This window comes from Panthera leo, chromosome B4 (assembly GCF_018350215.1).
Source record: "Panthera leo isolate Ple1 chromosome B4, P.leo_Ple1_pat1.1, whole genome shotgun sequence".
Classification (NCBI taxonomy): Eukaryota; Metazoa; Chordata; class Mammalia; order Carnivora; family Felidae; genus Panthera; species Panthera leo.
In genome coordinates this window covers 10,334,490-10,356,790 of record NC_056685.1, presented here as the reverse complement: position 1 = coordinate 10,356,790, position 22,301 = coordinate 10,334,490, and the positions used below count along the sequence as shown (strand labels likewise).

Below are 22,301 nucleotides of genomic sequence, written 5' to 3'. Positions count from 1 at the left end.
ACTTCGGCTCAGGTCATGATCTCATGGTTCATGAGTTTGAGCCCCACGTTGAGCTCTGTGCTGTCAGCTCAGAGCCTGGAGCCTGCTTCGGATTCTGTGTCTCCCTCTCTCTCTGCTCCTCCCTGCTCTCTCTCTCTGTCTCTCTCTTTCTCTCTCTCAAAAATAAATAAAAACATTAAAAAAAAAGTTTTTAGTTGTAGGGTACGTGGGTGGCTCGGTCAGTTAAGTGTCCTTGTGCTGAGAACACGGAGTCTCTTTGGGATTCTCTCTCCCTCTCTTTCTCTATCTCCTCTGCTCATGCTGCTCTCTCTCAAAATAAATAAATAAACTTAAAAAAAAAAGAATTTTTTTTAATTGCAAAAACTTTTTAATTAGCAAGTGATCTGTGGCATAATGTTTTGCAATTATACAGATATCCACTTTCCTTTTGATCTTTCCCCGATGGTTTCAGCTTCCATTAATAATCCTTGCCGAAAACAAATATTTTATTACACGTCGTAAAGTAGGAATTTTCAAATTCCATTCTTTTATATTTATCAGCAGATTTTCTTCTGTAACAAAGCATTTTCTCTCCTTTATCAGCTGGGGCTCTTTAGTTACCTTAAGATATATTTTCTCCTGAAAAAACAGAATAAATGCTTAGCTGTTTTCTTTTACTAGTTTTCAGAGTTAGGAGTTGATGTTCTTGATTATCTCCAGTGGCAGAAAATGAGCTTTTGTTTTGGCTTTTTCATTGTGAATCCATGGAATTTGATATATTCTTAATGTTCCAATGAGATATAATTATTATTGGTTTAATGTTCACATTGTTCTCAGTTTGGCCAGTGGGATCTCCCTTAAACTGGTCCTGTGTTCTTCTGACTCAACACTATTAGTCTTTGAATACTTCTTTGCTTTTATGTGCAACAAGATATTTCTATCTTACCCTAAAAAATCCCTTATTCCTCAGTTTTATTACCCGATTTACAAATGTATCCTCATAAGAACTCTAGGTAATCTTTGCGGTATATTGAGTGAAGTATGAAGGCTTTCCATTACTTCAGTTTGGGGAATATTCAAGTCCTTTTCCTTTGCTTTTACATATAAAACTTGTGTTTAAAGCGCATATATTTACATAAACGTGCACAGCTTTTTTGTGGCTGTCTTTTATCGTCAGACATTTCCTTCTCTTCCTAATTTGCGGACACCGTTTATCGTGTGTCCTTGTTGGTGCTGTTAGTCTTCATTTGTTATGAGTATTTCAAGCCTTTTACGTCGCTCATCTGCTTTCCGGCCATTTGTGTCCTATCTTACGTTGTTAATTCTATCATGCCTTTCTTGTTGACCACTGCTAGTAGTAAACGTGTATAAAGTAGTTGGAAAGTTTCAGCTCTCCATCCCTTCATGTGAATCAACTCTGAGGACCCAATTTAAATAAAAGTACATTTAGTTGACACAGTACTGAAATGACATGCATCGCTTCTGGCATACCCCATTGGCTTGCCATCTTGAGGTGGAATTATCCCTTGGATCTCCTCAGCTACCTGTCTTCTGTTCGCATTGGCTAGGATTCTCTCACTTAGGGAGGTTGCTCTGGGTGGAAAGCCTGTGTTGATCCACTGTGACTGCCCCTGTGGCCCGGCTATAGCTTATGACCATACGACCTAGAAGAATCAAGAGCACGTTTTTCTTAGAATAATTGAGAGAACCACTTCTATTTTAGGTATCAGAAAACGTGAAACTTAAGGAACCTTTTTAAGAAAGGAAAGCATTTTGTTGCTTTTAGCTGTGGTACATGTCCTTTTCTGTCCTAGGGCAATTTGGATTCTTTATTTTGTTTATAGCAAAACTTTGCCAGTTTCAGAATTGCCATTTCTCTTTTGTATGTTATTTTGTAATGGTAATCAAAATTTTGGGCTGGAATGTAGGAAGGAGATGTTTATTTTTCCCATTTCTCCTGTGTATTTCTGATCATGGTAAAACATTCAACTTTACCCCATCTTCTTCTTTTTTTTATTTTTTTTAATGTTTATTTATTTTTGAGAGAGAGAGAGAGAGAGAGAGACAGAGTGCGAGTGGGGGAAGGGCAGAGAGAGGGAGACACTGAATCTGAAGCAGGCTCCAGGCTCTGAGCTGTCAGCACAGAGCCCAGCATGGGACTTGAACCCACGAGCTGTGAGATCATGGCCTGAGCCGAAGTCTGACGCTTAACTGACCGAGCCACCTGGGCGCCCTTTACCCCTCTTCCAAAATCTTCTCTGCATTACCCCAGCTTACTAGCAGTCCATTCACTGTCTGTTCAGACACCAAGTTCTGTGTTTCTTTTGATTCCTCGTCTCTCTCTAGCGTCCCCCTCCTCTCCAGCCTCACTAGCAGGGCTGTGTCGCCCGCCCTGGAAGCCCTGACTCCCGTGTTGCTCACCTCCTTGTCTTGCCAGAGTGACTTTGTGAAATGGCCAGCTGTTCAGGGGACACTTCCGTGCTGAAGGAAGAAGATCCAGACTCCTTAGTTTGACCCAAGATACTCTCCCAGTCTGCTTGTTTTTCCTACTTCTATCCTTCCTCCCCCCTCTTACCCCCAGACACTTCTGACATAGTAACAACAAGAGCGGACTTTGGAGTCCCACATGATAGACGCCTTGCAGTATGCTTTCTTTACATACACATGTCAATTTTTTTTCAACAGCCCGTTGCGATAAGGTACTTATTGATGCAAATTTATTCGTATCCTTCAGGATAACTTTTGGTGCACAGAATTATTTAGGTTCCTAAAATTAGTATTTAATTTCTTACAGTTACAAATCCAGAAACCTGGTTCTTCTTTAGTTTGTTAATTCAGCTTACAAAAGTTAGTAGACGTGGGAAAAATTACCATGCTCTCTCTTTTTTTAAATTTTTTTATGTTTATTTATTTTTGAGAGAGAGAGAGAGAGAGACAGTGTGAGCAGGGGAGGGGAAGAGAGAGAGGGAGACACAGAATCTGAAGCAGGCTCCAGGCCTGTCAGCACAGAGCCCGACACGGAGCTTGAACCCACGAACTGTGAGATCGTGACCTGAGCCGACGTCGGACGCTTAACCGACTGAGCCACCCAGGCACCCCAAATTACCATTCTCTTTTAAAGGGAATGTTAATGTTTGGTTAATGTTAATGTTTGGTACAAATAAACTTCTACAAACGTTTTAAATTGCATTTATAAATTTAATATGTACAATCCCTTAAACATGTCAACTTTTAAATTAAAAACAAAATCTTCCCTAGTTCTTAAATAACTTCTACATCTGATAAATTTAAGAATTTGCTGAACCTTGAGTCCCTTAAAAATTTGTCACACTCCTGTTTATACATTTCAAATCGTAAGTTCGAATCAGTGACTTTCAATTGGCATGAAAAGGCAATACTAAATATGAACAGATTCCTTAATGCAAAAATACAGAATTAATCCTGTGTTTAATTCTCTTCAGTTTTTCTGTAGTTAGTTCTAGATCTTTGGGAATTAAAAAATGTATGTCAGATAAATTTGGAAGGTACTTTGTTAGTTGGAATGTAAGCCAGGACTCCAACTGAATTCTCGTCAGTGACCGAACTCGCAGGCCGAACCACTTTTTCTTACTGCTGGGTCCACACCCATCAGGTCCTTGGCCACGTAGTCCAGACACCGTGGGTGCCCCTTGCGCACAACCTCGTTCTTTCTTCTCCCTGAGGAAGTCTGCCTTTCCACCCAGGAGGATTGGACTTTGCGTTTTTTTGGTCTTTTACTTTCACCTTGTACCTTGCAAAGGTCTCTGAACATGATAGAACCCCCCCTGTGTTCTTTTGGTTTTTATCTGGAAGGGCCATAATTCTTACATTAAGTGGCACTTGTTTTAATTTTGAAAAGCTTTCATGGTCATTCTGCCATCAGCGTCAGTAGTAGTAACCTAGAGGTGAGGAAACGGGCTACGGGGCGAAGTATTGCCCAGGGTCACATAGCTGGTGACCAGCCTGACTCCAAAGCCAGCACCAGACATCACAGCAGACGCTGCGGCTGATAGTCACGCCGCTGTGTTGTGCGCCCACAGTTCTGTGCCTTAGGACGTGCTACTCCCCAAGAACGCCCGGGACGCTTCCCCAGGTCCCTGTGCCCACATCCATTCCGTTCAGTTTTCACGACTTGGCTTAAGCATCGTCTCCTCCAGAAGCCTTCCCAGCTACCCCCAGCCTCCCAAACCGCACAGCCGGATCAGCGGGATTTTGTGCCAGGAGCACCTCCCCGCCCCGCACTCCACCCCCCTGCGTATGCTTGCAGAGCTGTGCTTCTCCTGTTCCTCTGACATGTGTGTTGGACAGTGAGTTCTAGAGGACAGTGACCACGTCTTCGTGTCACCAGCACACATTTCAGTGCCCGGCATATATATAATAGGCATTTGGCCAATAATTTTTAATGAACAAATGAAGCTTCAATCTATTTTTTAGATAATAAAAGCCTGTCATCTACAAAAGGCTAGCATGAGGCAGTTTTTTGAGGTCCTGGAACTATTTCGTATTCTCATTACATAGACATACACAAACAGGTCCAACTGTATTGTTTGTCAATTAAAAAAGTAAGAAACTCTTTCCTGCTTTTTGAGCGTTTAGATGGGTTTTCACTTTTGTTTATATAATAGAAACTGATACTACGCCATTTTTTACTGTGTATATATGAATTGAAACACTAGGAAACAAAAATTATTTCACAAAGATCTATGGAATGTGTGTGTCATTAAATACGTTTATAATGACAAATGTGTTTAAGTAATTCTCTGCCTCACCTCTCTTTCAAATTTTGTCTGATGAGAAAAAAAGTCAAGCCTATGATCCTAATTACCATAATTAAAAAAAATTTAAAAAAAAATTCTCAGCTATAAATTAGAAAGCAAAATACAGTAAAACCTTGGTTTGCGAGCATAATTTGGGAAACATGTTTGTAATCCAAAGCACTTGGGTATCAAAGCGAATTTCCCCATAAGAAATAACGGAAACTCAGAGGATTCGTTCCACCACCCCAAAATACTCATATGAAAATGATTACAGTACTGTCATATAATACAAAATAATATAGAAAATACAAACTCTAAAGAAAAATAAATGAACCCGCACTTGGAAAACCTTCGTGGCCAGTGTGAGGGGGGCAAGAGAGGAGGGGGATGACTTCCACTGTCACCAATGGAGTCCCTGCTCTCGTTGGCTCAGTGGAACCTTTTTCTGCATGGGAGCCATTGTGTGCACTTGCACAGATGCTCCCCACTGCACAGTAGTAACAAGCCTGTCATACACTGGAATGAGTGGAACCGGTAATAAGGCAGCAGAGGCAGGCAGCCTAACCTGGAATGGAGCAAAGCATTCCTGAGCTCACTCTTGTCTGGAAAAGCAAAAGACTGTCCATAGGTGCTTGGAAGTGACAAGAAATATGCTAGTGCCAATTGTGGGCACCTTCCAACATTCTGAAAAATCACTGATTTCTGCCAAATGCTGCAGCCTGAGGCCAAGCATCCAAGCACAGGAGACGATCACCCACAATCCCAGAGAGAGAGAGAGAGAGAGAGAGAACTATTGGCTCAGCTGTGATCATGTGACATTCAGGGTCATGTACTACTTGTATTGTAAGACATAGCTTACTTATCAAGTTAAAATTTATTAGAAATGTTTGCTTGTCTTGCAAAACACTCACAGAACAAATTACTCGCAATCCAAGGTTTTCCTGTATTTCTTTGGTCACTTATAGAAGGGGGTATAGAAGGGTTGAAGCCTGTAATAAATAACGCTGGAATTGCATATTTTTCTGGCTAAGGGTACATTAAACAGATATAAAGCCATTTGAATTTTCAGGTATATTTTGAAATCACTGATTTTGTGACCATATTTTCAAACTCGGTTGGACTCAATATTTGATCTGGAGAGGAGTAAGATGACTCTTCCCCAGAATAATTTTCCTGACAACAGCCCCTACCATTTCTTACTGAAAACTGTTAGAACAGTCAGACTACATGTATTCTGTTGTTGAAATTTGTAAGTAGGATATTGTTTACAAGAGAGAGAGCACTTGGGTGCATAGGAGCCTATAATGCCTCTTAGACAATTAATCTGTAAGGCTTGTAGTTGAGTGTGGTGTCCACTGGGTGGCGGCACAGACCTGAGTAAAATCAACAGTGAACAAACCTGAGGGTATTTGAGGGACTCTTCTGTATTTTTTTTTTTTTTAGGGATGGCTAGAGTATTCTTTTTACTTACTTTTTTTTTTTTTAAAGAGTTAAAAAAAAAAAGCAACTAATAAACTTTTTTGCCTTTACTCTGAAATATATCAAGTTGGTACTGGCATGAAAATACCATTTTTGATGAAATGCTGGTGAAAAATGTTATTAATGTGGTATTTTCATAAAGCTGTCTCACTGTTATATATGATAGGAACTGTGGTGCTTTCCTACCCTTTAAGAATAGGGCAGTAATTCTTTTAAACACCTATGTTTTTAAGAAGAGAAGAATTTAAATTCTAGGCAGGCAGCTCTAGTGGGATGAGCACACACAGTATTGTGGCTACTGAAAAGAAGTTCAGAACGAAAGTATGGATAATAAATATTAATACATATTGCCTGTGTATAGCCATCTGCGTTGACATCAGTTATGCTTGAATCTTGTAGTTACACTCCATTGGGTAGGGGTGAAAGGAGACAGGTAAACCAAGCAAAGCCAAGTACAGCAGTGTTAGTGCGTATGTGTGTGGCAGGGTTCAAGTCGGTTCAGATGGATCTAAGGAGAGCTTGTGCGAGAATGTTTAATGCTTATTTGAATCGACTTTTGTGGGAAAAGGGCAAGCGTATTTATTAGGATATGAAAATATTCTTGGTGATGGCATTTGTCCTTCCTGACGGGTCTACAGAGATATCTTCAGCTCAGTGAAAGTGGAACAGTTCATCTTCAGGAAAGAATTGCCTTTACAGCAGTGTTCAGTAGAGCTTTCTTCCAGACTCCATAATTACCGAGGTCGGGTCGCCCTGGCACAAAGTCCTTGAGTTTTGGCATTGCCGTTGGAATGGAGAGGCCTCTGCCCTGCCCACTTTTTGTGACACACGAGCAAATCCCCGCCCAGACTGGAGCAGCCCCAGGAAGGGAGCCGCTTCTCGGCGCCTCGGTTCCCTGTGGAACCGTCTCCACCTTCTGCCCCTCTGCTCCACTTCCTTCTCTTTGTGGCCCTCTCCGTAATTCTGCCTCACGGCACCCCACCTCCCCCCTCTCTCCTGCTTTCTTTCCCTCTTTTCTTTTCAGTCACTTCTTCCTGCCCCTTCTCATTCCGGCTCCTCTCTTGAGACACAGCCCTCCTCCACAGCCAGTGTCGCCCCGAGGGCCAAGGACCTGCACTGAAATGCAGACCGCGTGTGTACATTTGAGCATCGTTGGGTTACTGAGAATCATACACTGGTCAGAGTGTTTGGTCAGTTATGGGAATAACTTGAACGTGGCCCAGTCCCACAGTGTCATCAGTCAGCAGGTATTTATTATGGAAGGTAGATGTTGATGCCAGGATCAGGCGCCATGGATTACCTCCACCTGTTAGTCTTTCCTGCCCCCAGGTCACAGATCACTACGGAAAGGAGGTGTGACCGGACACTGTTTTAAATTAAACATATCCTAGCCTGCTGTTGAGCCCGGCACCGCACCGGTGAATATCCTTATCTTCCCTAGTCTTGCATGTGTTATTGTCTTTAAAATTGGAAGGAATTGGGTTTTTCAAGTGCCTACACTTTGGAAGGCTCCTTCTTATATCGTCTACTTCCTCTTTCCCATTGTTGTACCTTCTTCTGTGCTTACTGGAAATCTCTGATCTCTGCAGGGGGCAAAGAGGCTCTGTCCTCTAAATGTCTTTGTACATTTGAAGCATTCACCCTCTACCTGCTACAAGGCCCTAGTACCTATTGAGAAATTACCACTTAGGAATTAATTAGATACAGTGTCATTTTGTCTGCACCAGATTTTTTTTCTCTCTAAACCCTGCTACGTCTAATTTCTCAGCTGGTAGATCTTGGGTATTAATAACCATTATGTGCACCAAAAACCGTAAAATACCTAGGAATAAACCTAACCAAAGAGGTGAAAAATCTATACACTGAAAACTATAGAAAGCTCATGAAAGAAATTGAAGAAGGCACAAAAAAATGGAAGAATACTCCATGCTCCTGGATAGGAAGAACAAATATTGTTAAAATGTCGATACTACCCAAAGCAATCTACATATTCAGTGCAATCCCTATCAAAATAACACTACCATTCTTCACAGAGCTAGAACAAACAATCCTAACATTTGTATGGAACCAGAAGAGACCCCGAATAGCCAAAGCAATCCTGAAAAAGAAAACCAAAGCTGGAAGTATCACAATCCCGGACTTCAAGATGTATTACAAAGCTGTAATCATCAAGACAGTATGGTACCGGCACAAAAACAGACACTCAGATCAATGGAACAGAATAGAAAGCCCAGAAATGGACCCACAAACATATGGCCAACTAATCTTGAACAAAGCAGGAAAGAATATCCAATGGAATAAAGAGTCTCTTCAGCAAGTGGTGCTGGGAAAACTGGACAGTGACATGCAGAAAATTGAATATGGACCACTTTCTTACACCATACACAAAAATAAACTCAAAGTGGATGAAAGACCTAAACGTAAGACAGGAAACCATCAAAATCCTAGAGGAGAAAGCAGGCAAAGACTTCTTTGACCTCAGCTGTAGCAACTTCTTACTCAACACGTCTCCAGAGGCAAGGGAAACAAAAGCAAAAATGAAGTATTGGGACCTCGTCAATCTAAAAAGGCTTCTGCACGGCAAAGGAAACAATCAGCAAAACTAAAAGGCAACTGATGGACTCGGAGAAGATATTTGCAAATGACATAGCTGATATAGAGCACCCAAAGTCTATAAAGAACTTACCAAGCTCAACTGATAAATTTAGAATGAGTCCTACTCTTTAGATTGGAGGTTGAATAACTCTAACCCAAAGGACAAATCTGGCCGGCCACCTGTCTTTTTTATTTATTTATTTATTTATTTATTTATTTTTTACTTTTTATTGACATAGTTGGTCCATACCCTGTTTTTTTTTTTTTTTACATGAAATTTATTGTCATATTGGTTTCCATACAACACCCAGTGCTCATCCTAACAGGTACCCTCCTCAATGCCCATCACCCACTTTCCCCTCCCTCCCACCCCCCATCACATGTCTTTTAAATAAAGTTTTATTGGAAGACAAAAAAAAAAGTGTCTCTAAAGAAGCCTTAACTTGAAAGTACAAGTGGGTAAACCAAAGCCTGGAAGTCAGTGTCTCTAAGAGGTTAAATTTTGACCTGGAGATGGGGACATTATTCTGAATTATCCAGGTGTACCTTAAATGCAATTACATGTATCCTTGTGAGAAGGAGGCATTAGAAGGTCTGACACACATAGAGGAGGAGGTGATGTGAAGAGATGGCAGAGAGCTGGTGGAAGATGCTGGCCTTGAAGACTGATGTGGCCACAAGTCAATGAATGCCAGTAACCGCCAGAAGTTGGGAGAATCGAAGAACTGGTTCTACTCTAGAGCCTCTGAAGGGAATGTGGCTCTGTCAACACTTGGATTTTGGCCCAGTGATACTGGGTAAGCTCTTCTGGCCTCCAGAACTGTGAGAGAATAAGGTTCTGATGTTTTAAGCCATGAATGAACGAATGAATGAATGTATGAATGAATTAACCATTATGTGTCTGTACTATTTATATGAACAGTATGTCATTACTCTAATTCATATTTATTACATATGAAGGAATGGACATTTTGTCAACACCTTACTTGTGATTCCCTTACTATCTTAGATACTAGAGGTATGAATACAAAAGGAGAAGTTACTTTAATTAGGTTATTGTCTACTAGGGGAAAGGGAAATGTGTCATGGGCTACCATGAAAGAACTTAGAGATGCTAGTTTTTTGACATTTTAGAACAGTTGCAGAATTTTTTCTCCACTGGGTCTCTTGCCCATTCAGGAAATGGAACATGTTAAAGTTTTCTTTTACTTCTATGATGTGTGGATATGCAGAATATTAATGTCCCTTCCTTAGAAAACTTTCTGTACTGACTTGAATATAAAGTAGTGTTAAATGTAAGGTGAATACTTTTCTTACCCTTTATATTGAAAAATTAAATCTCTGACGTATGTATGTAAGACACATACCTTTCCATTTTGTTTCATGCAGGAATTACCACCTTGGTCTCCCCCTTACTTTTGTCTCAATCTTCTTATTCCTTCTCCTGAGAAAAACATGCCTTATATCCATGATCCTACATTTTTACTGTGTGTCCTGTTAGTCTTTACCAATATGTGCCTTTTATGTATCTAAAGGATTTCAGAATGAAAGTCTGTAGATAGTAGAATAGCGGACCGCTGTGTGACACTGCCTTATTTCCCCACAGGTGTTCCATTTTCTCTCATAGTCTTTTCTCCCCACTTTCTTCCTTCCACCTCCCCAAGTTTTGTTTGTTTGTTTTGTTTTGTTTTGTCTTGTTTTCGTTTTTTGTTTGTTTTTAAATCTTTCCACTGAACTGGTCCCTTATTAACGCCTTTCCACTCCAGTTCAGTTAGTCCAAATCTGGAATCTTGCTTAAATTCTGGTTAGCACATTTACAAAGATGCCCTTTCGTGTCCATGATTGTCCATAAGTCAATATAGCTAAACGTCTATGGAAAATGCTATGGAAGCCAACCCTACATTCACCATCCCTGGTCAATACATTGGTGACCACAAGACATAGAGAATGGCATATGAGAATCTGCAAAGTAATGGAACTCTCATTACCCTTAATGGATCTGTTATTGCCGGTGTCTGCCTTCCACATTTGCTCAGTTGTCTTTTTGACGTGGTTATGTAAAATAAATTTTAATTACTATCATTGGTTTCATTACATTTTGTCGACATTGAAAATATGCTAGGACCATAAAAGCATAATTATAAATTATAATTTCATTATCATGAAATATGTGATTTTTAACTAGCAGAAAAAGGCAATCCATACAATTTGTGTTTAGTACAGCAAGTCAGTTTGGAGATTGAGGATGTAGACTTAAGGGTAGTATCTTAGCTCGGGCTGCTATAATAGAAATACCACAGACAAAGTGGCTTTAACAACAGAGAAATATTTTCTCATAATTCTGGAGGCTGGGAAGTCCAAGGTTAAAGCGTTGGCAAAGTTAGTTTCTTCTCTCCTTGGCTTTCGCTGGGCGTCTTCCTGCATGGTCTTCCCTACACAGTCTCCCTGTCTGTGTCCGTACGTCTCTTCTTATAAGGAGGTCAGTCATATTGTTTGAGAGGCCCACTCCAGTGACCTCATTTAACCTTAATTACCTCTATAAAGTCCTTCTATCCAAATGTCACATTCTGAGGGATTTAGGGGTTAGTTCAACACATGAATCTTGAGGGGACACAATTCAGCCCATAGCAGTGAGGTAGCTTCTAGGCACAGACTTTGCTGAAGGCAAGAACAAGCACAGGCCTGTCCTGTGGTCAGTGAAACCTGGCTCGAGTACCCGGTTCACCTCAGGGGACGTGGAGTGTGCAACTCCTCACCGGGGCTGCCGCGTGCCAGGCACTGCCCAGCGCTTCACACGGGAATCAGGGTCGGCCTTTCCCTCCCTCTAAGGGGCACCAGTCTGGTCGTGTTGGGAGGGTGTGATGACAGAGGGAGAAGTGCTGTCCCCTACCTGGTCCAGAGCTCCCCGCCTGACCACTGCTCCTCTAATAGGGTGTACCTCCCCGCTCTGCCAGGGGCCACTCTTCACTGTTGACCACAACTGGGAGGAACCCATGAGCTGCACTCTTTGTGGCGCGATGCGGTTCCTTTCCTTTTAGAAGCCTTTACAGAGGGAGGTGGGGCTAAAAACAGGGCAGATCACACCTCCCTTTGTGGCCCCGTCCACTGCTCTGCTCTGAAGACAGTGGGGGCACTAATCCCATCAGGTCACCCTCATGACCTAATTTCCTCCCAAACCCCATCTCCAAGTACCGTTACACTCGGGGGTTCCAGCATATGAATTCTGGGGGGGCACAAGCACTCAGTCCATAGCAGTTAGCCAACCTTGGAAAGACCTAATTACAAGTGAATTAAGTTTTCCTAGGTTGTGAATTGATACAGATTGAAACACAGAAAGCAGGATGTGAGCATTCCCAGTCCAGGCAAAGAGAAGCGTTTGAAGCTTTCACCCCTAGATTGATGTTCTAGGGCATCCACCTACGTGCACGTTGCAGCCACGGTTCATTTTGAAATGTGGTGATGGTGGTGTTTAACACTGCCATGGACAATTTTTTAAACATTTTAAATGATTTCATATGAACTGAAATGTTGGTGGCTCCCTCTCTGCAGGCTGCCGGAAGCCACTCAAGTGGTGGAGAAGGGGGCAGCTTAAAGGGCTCAGTGTAAGAGTCTCTACAACTAATCTGCTTTTGTCCCTGTGACAGCACATTTTGCAGGCATGAATTCACCATTCTCTGGGTGTGCGTTTTCCTGTCCCTTTTAGTGGTTATGTTTTTCATCAGGTTCCTACTCACCAACCTGCAAAGGGTGTTGTGATGATTGGCTGATATTTTTTTCTGATGGCATATCAGCCAGCCACCGAATTAGCCATTCAGGTTCCTATGCTGTGCCCTCAGAAAATTGTCAAAGAAGAGTCTTAAGTTCAGTTTTTCAATTACATAGGTCTATATATCTTCTCAATAATTTGCTTGTTGGTGTTATCTGTCTATAGGGAAGAAGGAATTCCTACATTTATCTGGGACTAAATGGATATCTATTTGTAGAGCGGGTGAAAGCTTTTGGGCGACTCGATTGATTTTAGTTTTATTTGTATGGTTAGTTTTTAACTCAATAGGCTAAGTAACTACTTGTGAATATTCTTGACTCGGGCTGCATGTGAGTCCCCTCTCTTACCTTGATTCCAGCTAGTTCCTGTGAGACTAGTCAGATGCTGCACTGGAATTGCCTCAGATGCTTTTACATACAGCATTCAAAAAGACAAGGGCAACTTTTGTCATCGACAAGCATTTCACCGTTTGGGTTATCACTTAAAATACTGTGTCTATGTACCATAAAATGTCATTATTATGGTAAAAAGATATGAGAACAATGCCATTTCTGCCTGGGTTTCCTCCTCTACAGTGAGAGGTCAGAGTAGTGACCTTAGTTATACACCTGTTCCTAAATGCCATATGTATTTTTTGAGTAGTATCTGGTGCACGTTAAGTGCTTAATGAATATTAGCTGTTACTGTTACCATCATTAAGTATTACATACTCTAAGTCTAACCCACCAACGTGAACTTGGTTAGATAGTATCAGATGATGTTATCCTCCTACTGAAAAGGCCCCAGGAGTTGGCAGTTAACTCAGAAAGAATTTTAGAGCCTTTACTATAATCTTCAAGGCCCTGTGTGATGTGACTGCTCTTCCTCAGGCCTCGTCCCCAGCTGGTCTCTGCTTGTCTCCTGCTCCAGGCACAGAGCGCCTCTGTCCTCGCCAGAGCTCTGCCCTGCGCGGTCCTGCCCCACCCCCACTCGCTTCCACTGCCTTCTCTGGTGCTGTCTTCCTGGCTCTGCACAACTAGCGTGTGTGCTCCGTGAGGGTGGGAACTTCTTCCTTGGTGTCCTTCCTGGATTGCCAGCTCCCTGGGCAGTGCCTGGGCCATAGTATTTGCTTGATACATATGTATTTGTTGAATGGATAAATGAATGGAACAAACCCTGATTGCCAATTCTAGTGATTTGTGTGCTTTCAAATGTGCAAAATGAAGAGCTTGCACAAGGATTGTCACAGTAGAGTCCGCTGAACCATCCGCAGTGTCTCTGGAGTTTAATGAATGTGCCACAGTGGCAGAAAGCAGTGAGCTGGGCGTGAAAACATGGGGTCCTGGATCCCATTCCGTGTCTGCCATGAGAGATTGATCACATGGCTTCTCTGAAGCTCTGTTCCCATCTGTCCAGTGCAGGCAGAACTAGACCTTGAACCCTCGGGCTCTGAGCAGCTGCCCAGTTGAGGGAAGAGGAAAAGGGGTGACTTTCCACTTTTATCAGAGCAGCTGTGTTTATATTTTCCTTATATATTGGGGCCTCATATGAAATTTGGTTTGAAGAAAAAGAGCCTGGTCTTAAAACGTTTAAAAACTCCTGGATTCCAAGATCACAAAGGTTATTTTTGGCTTAATTCCAATTGCGGCATAGCTTAACTCTTTAAAGGATCTCGTTTCTCTATCACTCTCTGCTACCTCCCCCCCAAAGAAAAGCTCACTGAATATATTTTTTTAATATCTCAAAAGTCCCATATGTGGGTGAAGAACAAAGTCATCATCACCCGGAGTGTGAGCTACGTGAAAACGGGGTCTGCGCACTCGCCTCTGGTGACACATTGCTTAGCCCAGAGCAGAGCTCACTCAGTAAGTCTTGTAGATGGATGGGCAGGAAGATACCTGAAGAGCAACCACATATTTGTAAGTGAGAGTATTATTTTTCAATCTGTGAAAATTTTATTTTAAAGATTTTTTTTAAGTAATCTCTACACCCAACATAGGGGCTCAAAGTTACAACCCCCAGATCAGGAACCCCATGTCCCGCCAACTGAGCCAAACAGGCACCTCATGAAAGTCACATTTTAAACCATGGAATTTGTACAAGAGAAGTCTGTTGTCTTTTTTTCAAGATGATATTTATTGGATATCTACATTATGATCATTTTCGGTTTTTCATTTTTTTTAATGTTTTATATTTAAGTTTTGTATTTTAGTTCCAGTAGAGTTAACGTAGCGTTAGGTTGGTTTCAGGTGTCGAGTATATACATTACTCTGTGCTCATCAGGATAAGTGTACAGTTGATCCCCTTCACGCAGCCCCCAACCCACATCCCCTCTGGTTACCAACAGTTTGTTTTGGTTTGTCTCTCCTTTTTTTTTTTCCCCTGTGCTCATTTGTTTTCTTAAATTCCACATAGGAGTGAAATCATGTAGTATTTGTCTTTCTCTGACTTATTTCACTTACCATTGTACTATTTGGCCCCATCCATGTTGTAGCAAATGGCAAGATATCATCCTTTTTTATGGCTGAATGATATCCCATTGTATATGTATAGCACATCTTCTCTATATATCAGTGGACACTTGGGCTGCTTCCATAGTTTGGCTATTTTAAATAATGCTGCTATAAACATATGAGTCCATGTATCCCTTTGAATCAGTGTTTTTATATTGTTTGGGTAAATACCCAGTAGTTCAGTTACTGGATCTTAGGGTAGTTCTACTTTAACTTTTTGAGGAACCTCCGTACTGTTTTCCACAGTGGCTGCACCAGTTTGCATTCCCACCAATGGTCTGTGAGGGTTCCTTTTTTCCCCAAATTCTAGCCAACACTTACTGCTTGTTGTGTTTCATTTTCACCATTCTGACAGGCGTGAGGTGATATCTCATTGTGTTGTGATTTGCATGTCCCTGACGATGAGTGATGTTGAGCATTTTTTGATGTGTCTGTTGGCCATCTGTATATCTTCTTTGGAGAAATGTCTGTTCATGTCTTCTGTCCATTTTTAATGAGATTATTTGTTTTTTTTTTTTGAGTGTTGAGTTGTAGAAGTTCTTTATATATTTTTGGGTACTAACCCTTTATCTGATATGTTATTTGCAAATATTTTTTGTCATTCAGTACATTGCCTTTTAGTTTTGTTGATTTTTTTCCTTCACTGTGCAGAAGCTTTTTGTTTTGATGTAGTCCCAACAGTTATTTTTGCTTTTGTTATTTTGCCTTTGCCTTTTATTTCCTTTTGTTGTCTGGCTGCTGTGGCTGGGACTTCCAGCACTGTGTTGAATAACTGGTGAATAACGGTGGTGAGAGTGGATATACTAAACTGTTTACTAAATGCCCAATTTATTGCACCTTCCTTTAATTCTTGATTAATTTTTTGGTGTTAATTATGTAAAATAAAAAACTGAAAGTATCCAATATAATTTTCTTTCTTTTTAAATTTTTTTTTCTCTTTTGCATTTGAAGTAGGATCCTTTTAGAGGTGTTAACTGTGAGATAGAATACTATTTCTTTCTATCATGAAGTTATACTGTGGCAAGTACTTAAGATAATAATAATCGTAAGCTGTTTGGGAACAACTTTGAGACCACGCTTGGTCATCACCTGCCTTTTCAATTTGGTAGACTTGCTGTAAGTTGATAGAAATTTGACTGAGATTTTGAAACCACTGTAGTTGAGGCCAACTAAAGCGAAAGTAACAGTAGGACCTTGAACTACTGACCTGCATAAGGGTTGTAATAATGAGAATGAGAGTATCAGCTGTGTGTCCTTGAAGACACATAACAGTATAGCTTAAGAAAACATAAGAATCACCTGTTACATAATTGTATCACCCTTCCTCATAAGTTCATAAAATATTCCCACCTGCACATTGTCTAATAAGATTTTGACTTGTGGTATGTTTTAGTATCAGTCTCCCTAAAAACTGCTTCTCCTAAACCCCCCAGATTCTGTGGTTTATGTGTATGAGTGCTCAGATGAAAAGTATACCGTTGTTCATCATGTGGTTTTATATTTGATATTATTTACTGCTGTATTTATGTTATTTATGGATCTGTCTTTCCCTTTAGGTAAAGAGGATGAATACCCACGGAAACCTTTGGGACAGCTTCCACCTGAATCTGCTGGCATCAGTCACCTGAGCAACGGACAAAGAAGCATGGGCAGGTCAAGTCCCCCCCTGAACAGCAGAAGAGAGAGCAACTCTTCACCCCACAAAAAGCATGAGCATTCCCCTCACCATCAAGGTCGAGTTGGCACACCAGAAAGAGTAAGGGCGCTGAGAAAGAAATCCGTGGACGAAGACAGTAAAAAGCTTAAAGACGAAGCAGATTTGCAAAGAAAACTTCCGTCGGGCCCACAAGACAGTTCGAGGCAATATAATCACGCAGCTGCTAACCAGAACAGCAATGCCACTTCAACTGTCAGGAAGGAATTTGTGCCCAAGTGGAATAAACCGTCAGATACTTCAGCTATTGAAAAAACTGCCAAATATGCCATCGAAGGCAAAAGTAGGTCAGCACACCCGTCGCTCACAGCCACCGTCCCGAGTTCTGCTGATACTCGGATGTCGAACGTGAGGCAAAAGATGAAGGTTTGGGATGTCGATGAAGGGAAACGGGGCTCCAATGCATCCCAGTACGATAACGTGCCTGAGAATGATAACAGCGCGTCGATTGAAGAGGCGCTAGAAAGAGCTTACTGTCACAGTCCCAGGAAGCACGTGGAGCCAGGGTCTAGTCCATCAAGAGCCTCAAACAAGTTTACTTTTAAAGTGCAGCCTGCAGGTTACACAAAATACCCGTCTCCGTTAGACGGGGAAGATCGCAGGACAGTGCACCCACCCTCCTACAGTAACCCCCCTGTGTACCACGGAAATTCTCCCAAACACATCCCTGCTGCCGACAGCAGCTTTGCATCTCCACAGTTTACCCATGGGACTCCAGGGAATCCTTCCAGGAGACCTTATGGCTCTACTCTTTCAGTCGATATTTCTCCAGAGAAATCTTACAGCCGCCCTCTTCCTCTTGTCCTGCCATCCAGCCGAATAGAAGTTCTTCCTGTGGAGACCGGTGCCGGGGGGTATTCAGGCAATTCAGAGTCACCAAAGAATGGGAAATTCATCATTCCTCCAGTGGATTATCTGCCGGATAACAGAAAATGGTCAGAAGTTAGTTACACATACAGACCTGAGACTCACGGACAGCTGTGGACTCAAGATGCTAACCGTAGCCACTTGAGCAAGTTACCAAAATATTCCGCCTTTCAGCATGCTCCCTTTCAGGACCATAGCCTCCCAGCAGTCTCAGTAGATAGTCCAGTGCGATACAGAACTTCACCAGGTTTAGAAGATGCCGGTTCCTCTGGGTATCAATATTCAGGGCCCTCGCCTCCAGGATATCACTACAGAAATCGGGATGGACTTTCTATTCAAGAATCAGTATTGCTGTGAGAATTTATCTATACTTGGTAAAGACAAGAGAATAGAAACCATTTGAAACCTACATTGCTATGTTTATAATTGCCAAAGCAGTATTTCCTACTACTGTAAACATCTCGCACAATTCCAGTGTATGCTAGTAATAAGAATATGTAGAAACGTTTCATCCCCATGTAGATGCTGCTTAAGATGAGCAGTTTTTAAATTGCATCATCACTGAATCTGCTCAAAAGAATTTAACATGGAAACATAGCAGTGGTGTTGAGGGATGCACACATGATGATAATTCATCACTCAGTTTCATTTATATCTTTCTCCAAAACCTGAGCATTTTTACTCCATTAGCCTATGCTATTTTGAGAAACATTATAAAGCACTGAAAAACTGCATAGAATAGACATTTTGAAGGCTAGATGTAGTGTACGTATCTTTTAATAGATACCAAAAGGCTCCGTGCACACACATTTGAACGCAAAACTAAAGAAACGTTAAAAAAACTAATTTTAATATATAGCCATGGGATAATTTACTGTTCTTCCTTTCCTTAACTTATCTTCCACTCAAGTTCCTCCCCCACCCCCCCCCCCCCAATCTGTTTTTCACCCAGGTCCTAAAGTGATGTAAGGGTCTGCCCCGACTTGATTCAGCTTCTCTGCCATTGCAGCCATTTTCTTTCCATCTGAAAATTAAAGACACTGGAGAGCAAGGCTCACCACTTAATGGTGCTTAAACATCGGGGCACTCAAAGTAAGTTTATGGCCAAAGGCGCGGCCGCGTTGCCCGTTGCATCCACGCACCCTGAGATCAGTGTCAGAGCAGCTTTAGTGCGTTCGGCGCCCTTTGTTCTGGTCTGACTCTTGCAAAGCTCAGAGCAGAATGCTCCTTGCCAGACGCAAAGGAGGTGCCGAGGTCCTGCTCTCCAGTGGATGCCAGCAGGAGGAGTTACTGATGAGTGCGCGCTCACGTGGGGCAGCAGAGCAGCCTCCTGTGGAGTTCATGCGAAAGCTGGTCAGCAGTATGGTGACTTCTCACTTCTGCCCCTTCGATTCCTGCAGGCCCAGGCCGTTCATTTACACGATCTTTTCCTGGCACTCTTTCTTTAAAGGCCCTAGTGGGTATCACTGCCCTTGGGCCACTAAATTATCACTGTGTAAAATTGTAAACAATGGTCCTAATTATTAATAGGAGTCTTAAGATTTTCGTCTTTTTTAAAAACGAGTGTGACTTTCATACTTTCAAAAATCTCCTTTTTTTCTTTCTCAGTGAAAAAAATTCAGGTTCATGGTTTAAAAATGAGCAATGTCTTTTAAAATACTCTATTACACTACAATTACCAAAATGCTGGCAAAGTTTTGGGCACTCCCAGAAAGTATGACTTTGTGTTTAACGGGAGAGCTCGTTTTCAGCATACTTGCCTGGTGTTTGAATAATGAAGAGAGTAGGATAAACCTAACGTCCATGGCTCTTCTTGTCCCAAGTTGGAGCTTTAAACTTTCAAGGTACCGAAGTATATCTTTTCAAATGAGAGTAACATTTGTTTAGCTAGTGAATGTGACAATATTTTTTATGTATATAATGAGTCTAATGTAATTTTAATCAACTCAGTAATGATGTTATTAAATGGCAAAACAAATGCAGTGTGTTAGCAGCTAAGCACTACGCTGGAGCACAGACAAAACCCTGCTGTCCCTGGGCTCTTGATTCGGATCATGTGGAGGCTTAGAAAGACATGTATATAACGAAATGCAGCTAAGGATATCAGTTCGAATTTTTAAACCATGATTCTGTGACTTGTAATAAACCAAGCTGTACAATTTAGGGTATGATGGCAGCATCTGAGCTGTTCCAAAATATATATGTCAACAGTGGTAAATACTGTAGATTTATATATATATATATATATATACATATATATATATATGCAGAATATATATATACACACTATTTTCTTATGTCATCTATGACATTTTTATCTGTATACTTTTTTTGATGTGATTGTTTTTAACATGCTAAAAGTAATAAGTATATTTTGTTTTGTGTCTTTCACGTGCTTTTTTCATATGATAAAAGTGCTGCGTCTCTGATGCTTCTGAAGCTAATTTTCTTTTCATTGAGGAGATATACTACTCAGTGTTTGCCTACATGACTATATATATATATATATATATATGTATATATATATCACAGTCGTATGTTAAATACTTTATTAATTTCCAGGAGTACTGTATTTAGAACTACATCACCTTTGCTTTACTTTGTCTGCCATTATTAATAGCAATAAGGTATTTCCAGTCTTCCCCACTATAAAATGTAGCTCTCTCTCCATTAGTTTTTCAAGTAGTAAACTTTAATTTGAAGTTATTTTGCTACCATAGCATTTTAGTCTTTCATATTTATCTTGTAATAAAAGATAAATAATGGAATAATGATAAGAGATGAAGTAATATTAGTAAAGTGGGTTAAATATAATCGTGAAACTGTATTTGGTGAGGGTCCTCACAGAGCAGAGGCTGATCCTTACAGCTGCACACGCTGTAAATATCTTGCCATTATCCACTCTTTTCCTTATAGCAGTCTTGCCTCACAATAAGCACTTTGGTATATTGTTTCAATATCTAGTTTGAAAAGTTAAAGAGACTGGACCCGGAGTCTCAAAGGGTTTTAAAACTTTGACTCTTTCAGTTACTTACACTTTTTATTGGATTTTTAAAAAATAGACAGCTTTTTAAAGCTGAGAGAGATGTGTATACATAAATGTAAAGTCAGATTTCAAAGTACTAAAGGGGAAGAAAAATTATTTTTTCTTCCACCCTGCCGGGTTCTCCAGCCACAGCCTATACCTTGGTCTGACAGAAGCAGATCAACAAGAGAAAAACAGAAGCGTTCTCACAGGTGCATCCTGCATTCACACGGTGCCCAGTCCTGAGTAACTCAACGGAGGGCTGGACTTGGGGTGTGTGCAGCTAACTTAGCAGGGAGAGGGAGGGAAGAAAGATACTCCCGGGAAGACAAGTGGCCCTGAGAGAAGTGATGGGTGATGGGAAGTGCGTGGTGGTGTCGGGGTGTGGTGCTGGAGAGAGCAGAGTGGCCTGGAGATGGGAGTTGTGACAGTTGAGACTTTTGGGGAGACTCTCGGGCAGATAAGCGACTGCAGGAACTGAGATGCCTCTGGCTCAGAGTCGTTCTTTTGCGAGAGTGGTGTCTTTTGGGGTGACGTGTCCTGATCCCCCTCAGTGGCAATGATAGAGTGTCTCCTGAAAGAACGAAAAGAGATAGAACAGGACGTTTCTGGAGAAGAAAAATAGATGGTGGTGTGATTGCTTTCGCCTTTTTCACTTTAAGGAGATTCTAATACTAAAGTTTATGTCATACTCAGTGTAATCTTAACAGCGAGGTTTCCTTTGTGTCATTTCGGGTCTCTCCCTCAGGGCCCATTGAGGTGCGAGCACAGAAACAGTGACTTTTCAGTACTTTGCTGGGATTGCTTTCTGGAGAAACACATGCTCTGCCCACAAATAGGGATTTATTCACAGAGGACATACAGCTCCGTCTTCTGGGAATGTTATCATTCTGAGTTGTCTTTTGATTCACCCCTTTTAGTATGCATTTGATTGTGGATTAATTATAATTTCAGTTTGGGGATCTTTGTTTGATTGTCCTTTAATGGATTTTATATGTCCCTCTGTAATATGGATATTAATGCTTATTGATCAAGCGGTTTTAATAAGTCAAACTTTATTTTTTCAGTGACCCAAGGTAGTGAGACTAAAAAGAAAGAATTCCACTTAACATTTAGTTATGAATTGTTCTTTCAGAAGGATTTTCATTTATCTGAAAATCTAAGCCTAATTGCCACCATTTTATCCATAAGAGCACTGAGGCATAAAGGAACAAATTTTAGATTTCATAGGAGTGTATCTTGACCCTTGCTACTCTTTAGAATTATCTGGGGGAACTTAACAAAAAAATGTTCTTCTTGGTTTCTACCCTAGGCCACTTCAATCAGAACCTGGGGTGAAACCCAGGGATCAGGTAATGGTATTTTTCACCCGTTCAGTCAGCTAAGCTCTTTTTTTTTTTTTTTTTTATGTTTATTTATTTGTGAGACCGAGGGAAATAGGGCGCGAGTTGGGGAGGGGCAGAGAGAGAGAGAGACACAGAATCTGAAACAGGCTCCAGGCTCTGAGCTGTCAGCACAGAGCCCAATGTGGGGCTCGAACCCATGAACCTTGAGATCATGACCTGAGCCGAAGTCGGGTGCTTAACCGACTGAGCCACCCAGGCACTCC

At 41.3% G+C, this 22,301-nt stretch overlaps 1 protein-coding gene across 6 annotated transcripts in view; it reads left to right on the top strand.

The window, feature by feature from the left end:
- Positions 1 to 22,082, top strand: part of USP6NL (USP6 N-terminal like) — a 180,041-nt gene extending 157,959 nt beyond the window's left edge. For all 6 annotated transcript variants that reach the window (XM_042944849.1, XM_042944850.1, XM_042944848.1 and 3 more), the window contains one exon: positions 16,643 to 22,082. In XM_042944849.1, the coding sequence (XP_042800783.1) occupies positions 16,643 to 18,024 (1,382 nt within the window). In that variant the 3' untranslated portion in view covers positions 18,025 to 22,082. The remainder of the gene's footprint in view (positions 1 to 16,642) is intronic.
- Positions 22,083 to 22,301: the final 219 nt, after the last annotated feature.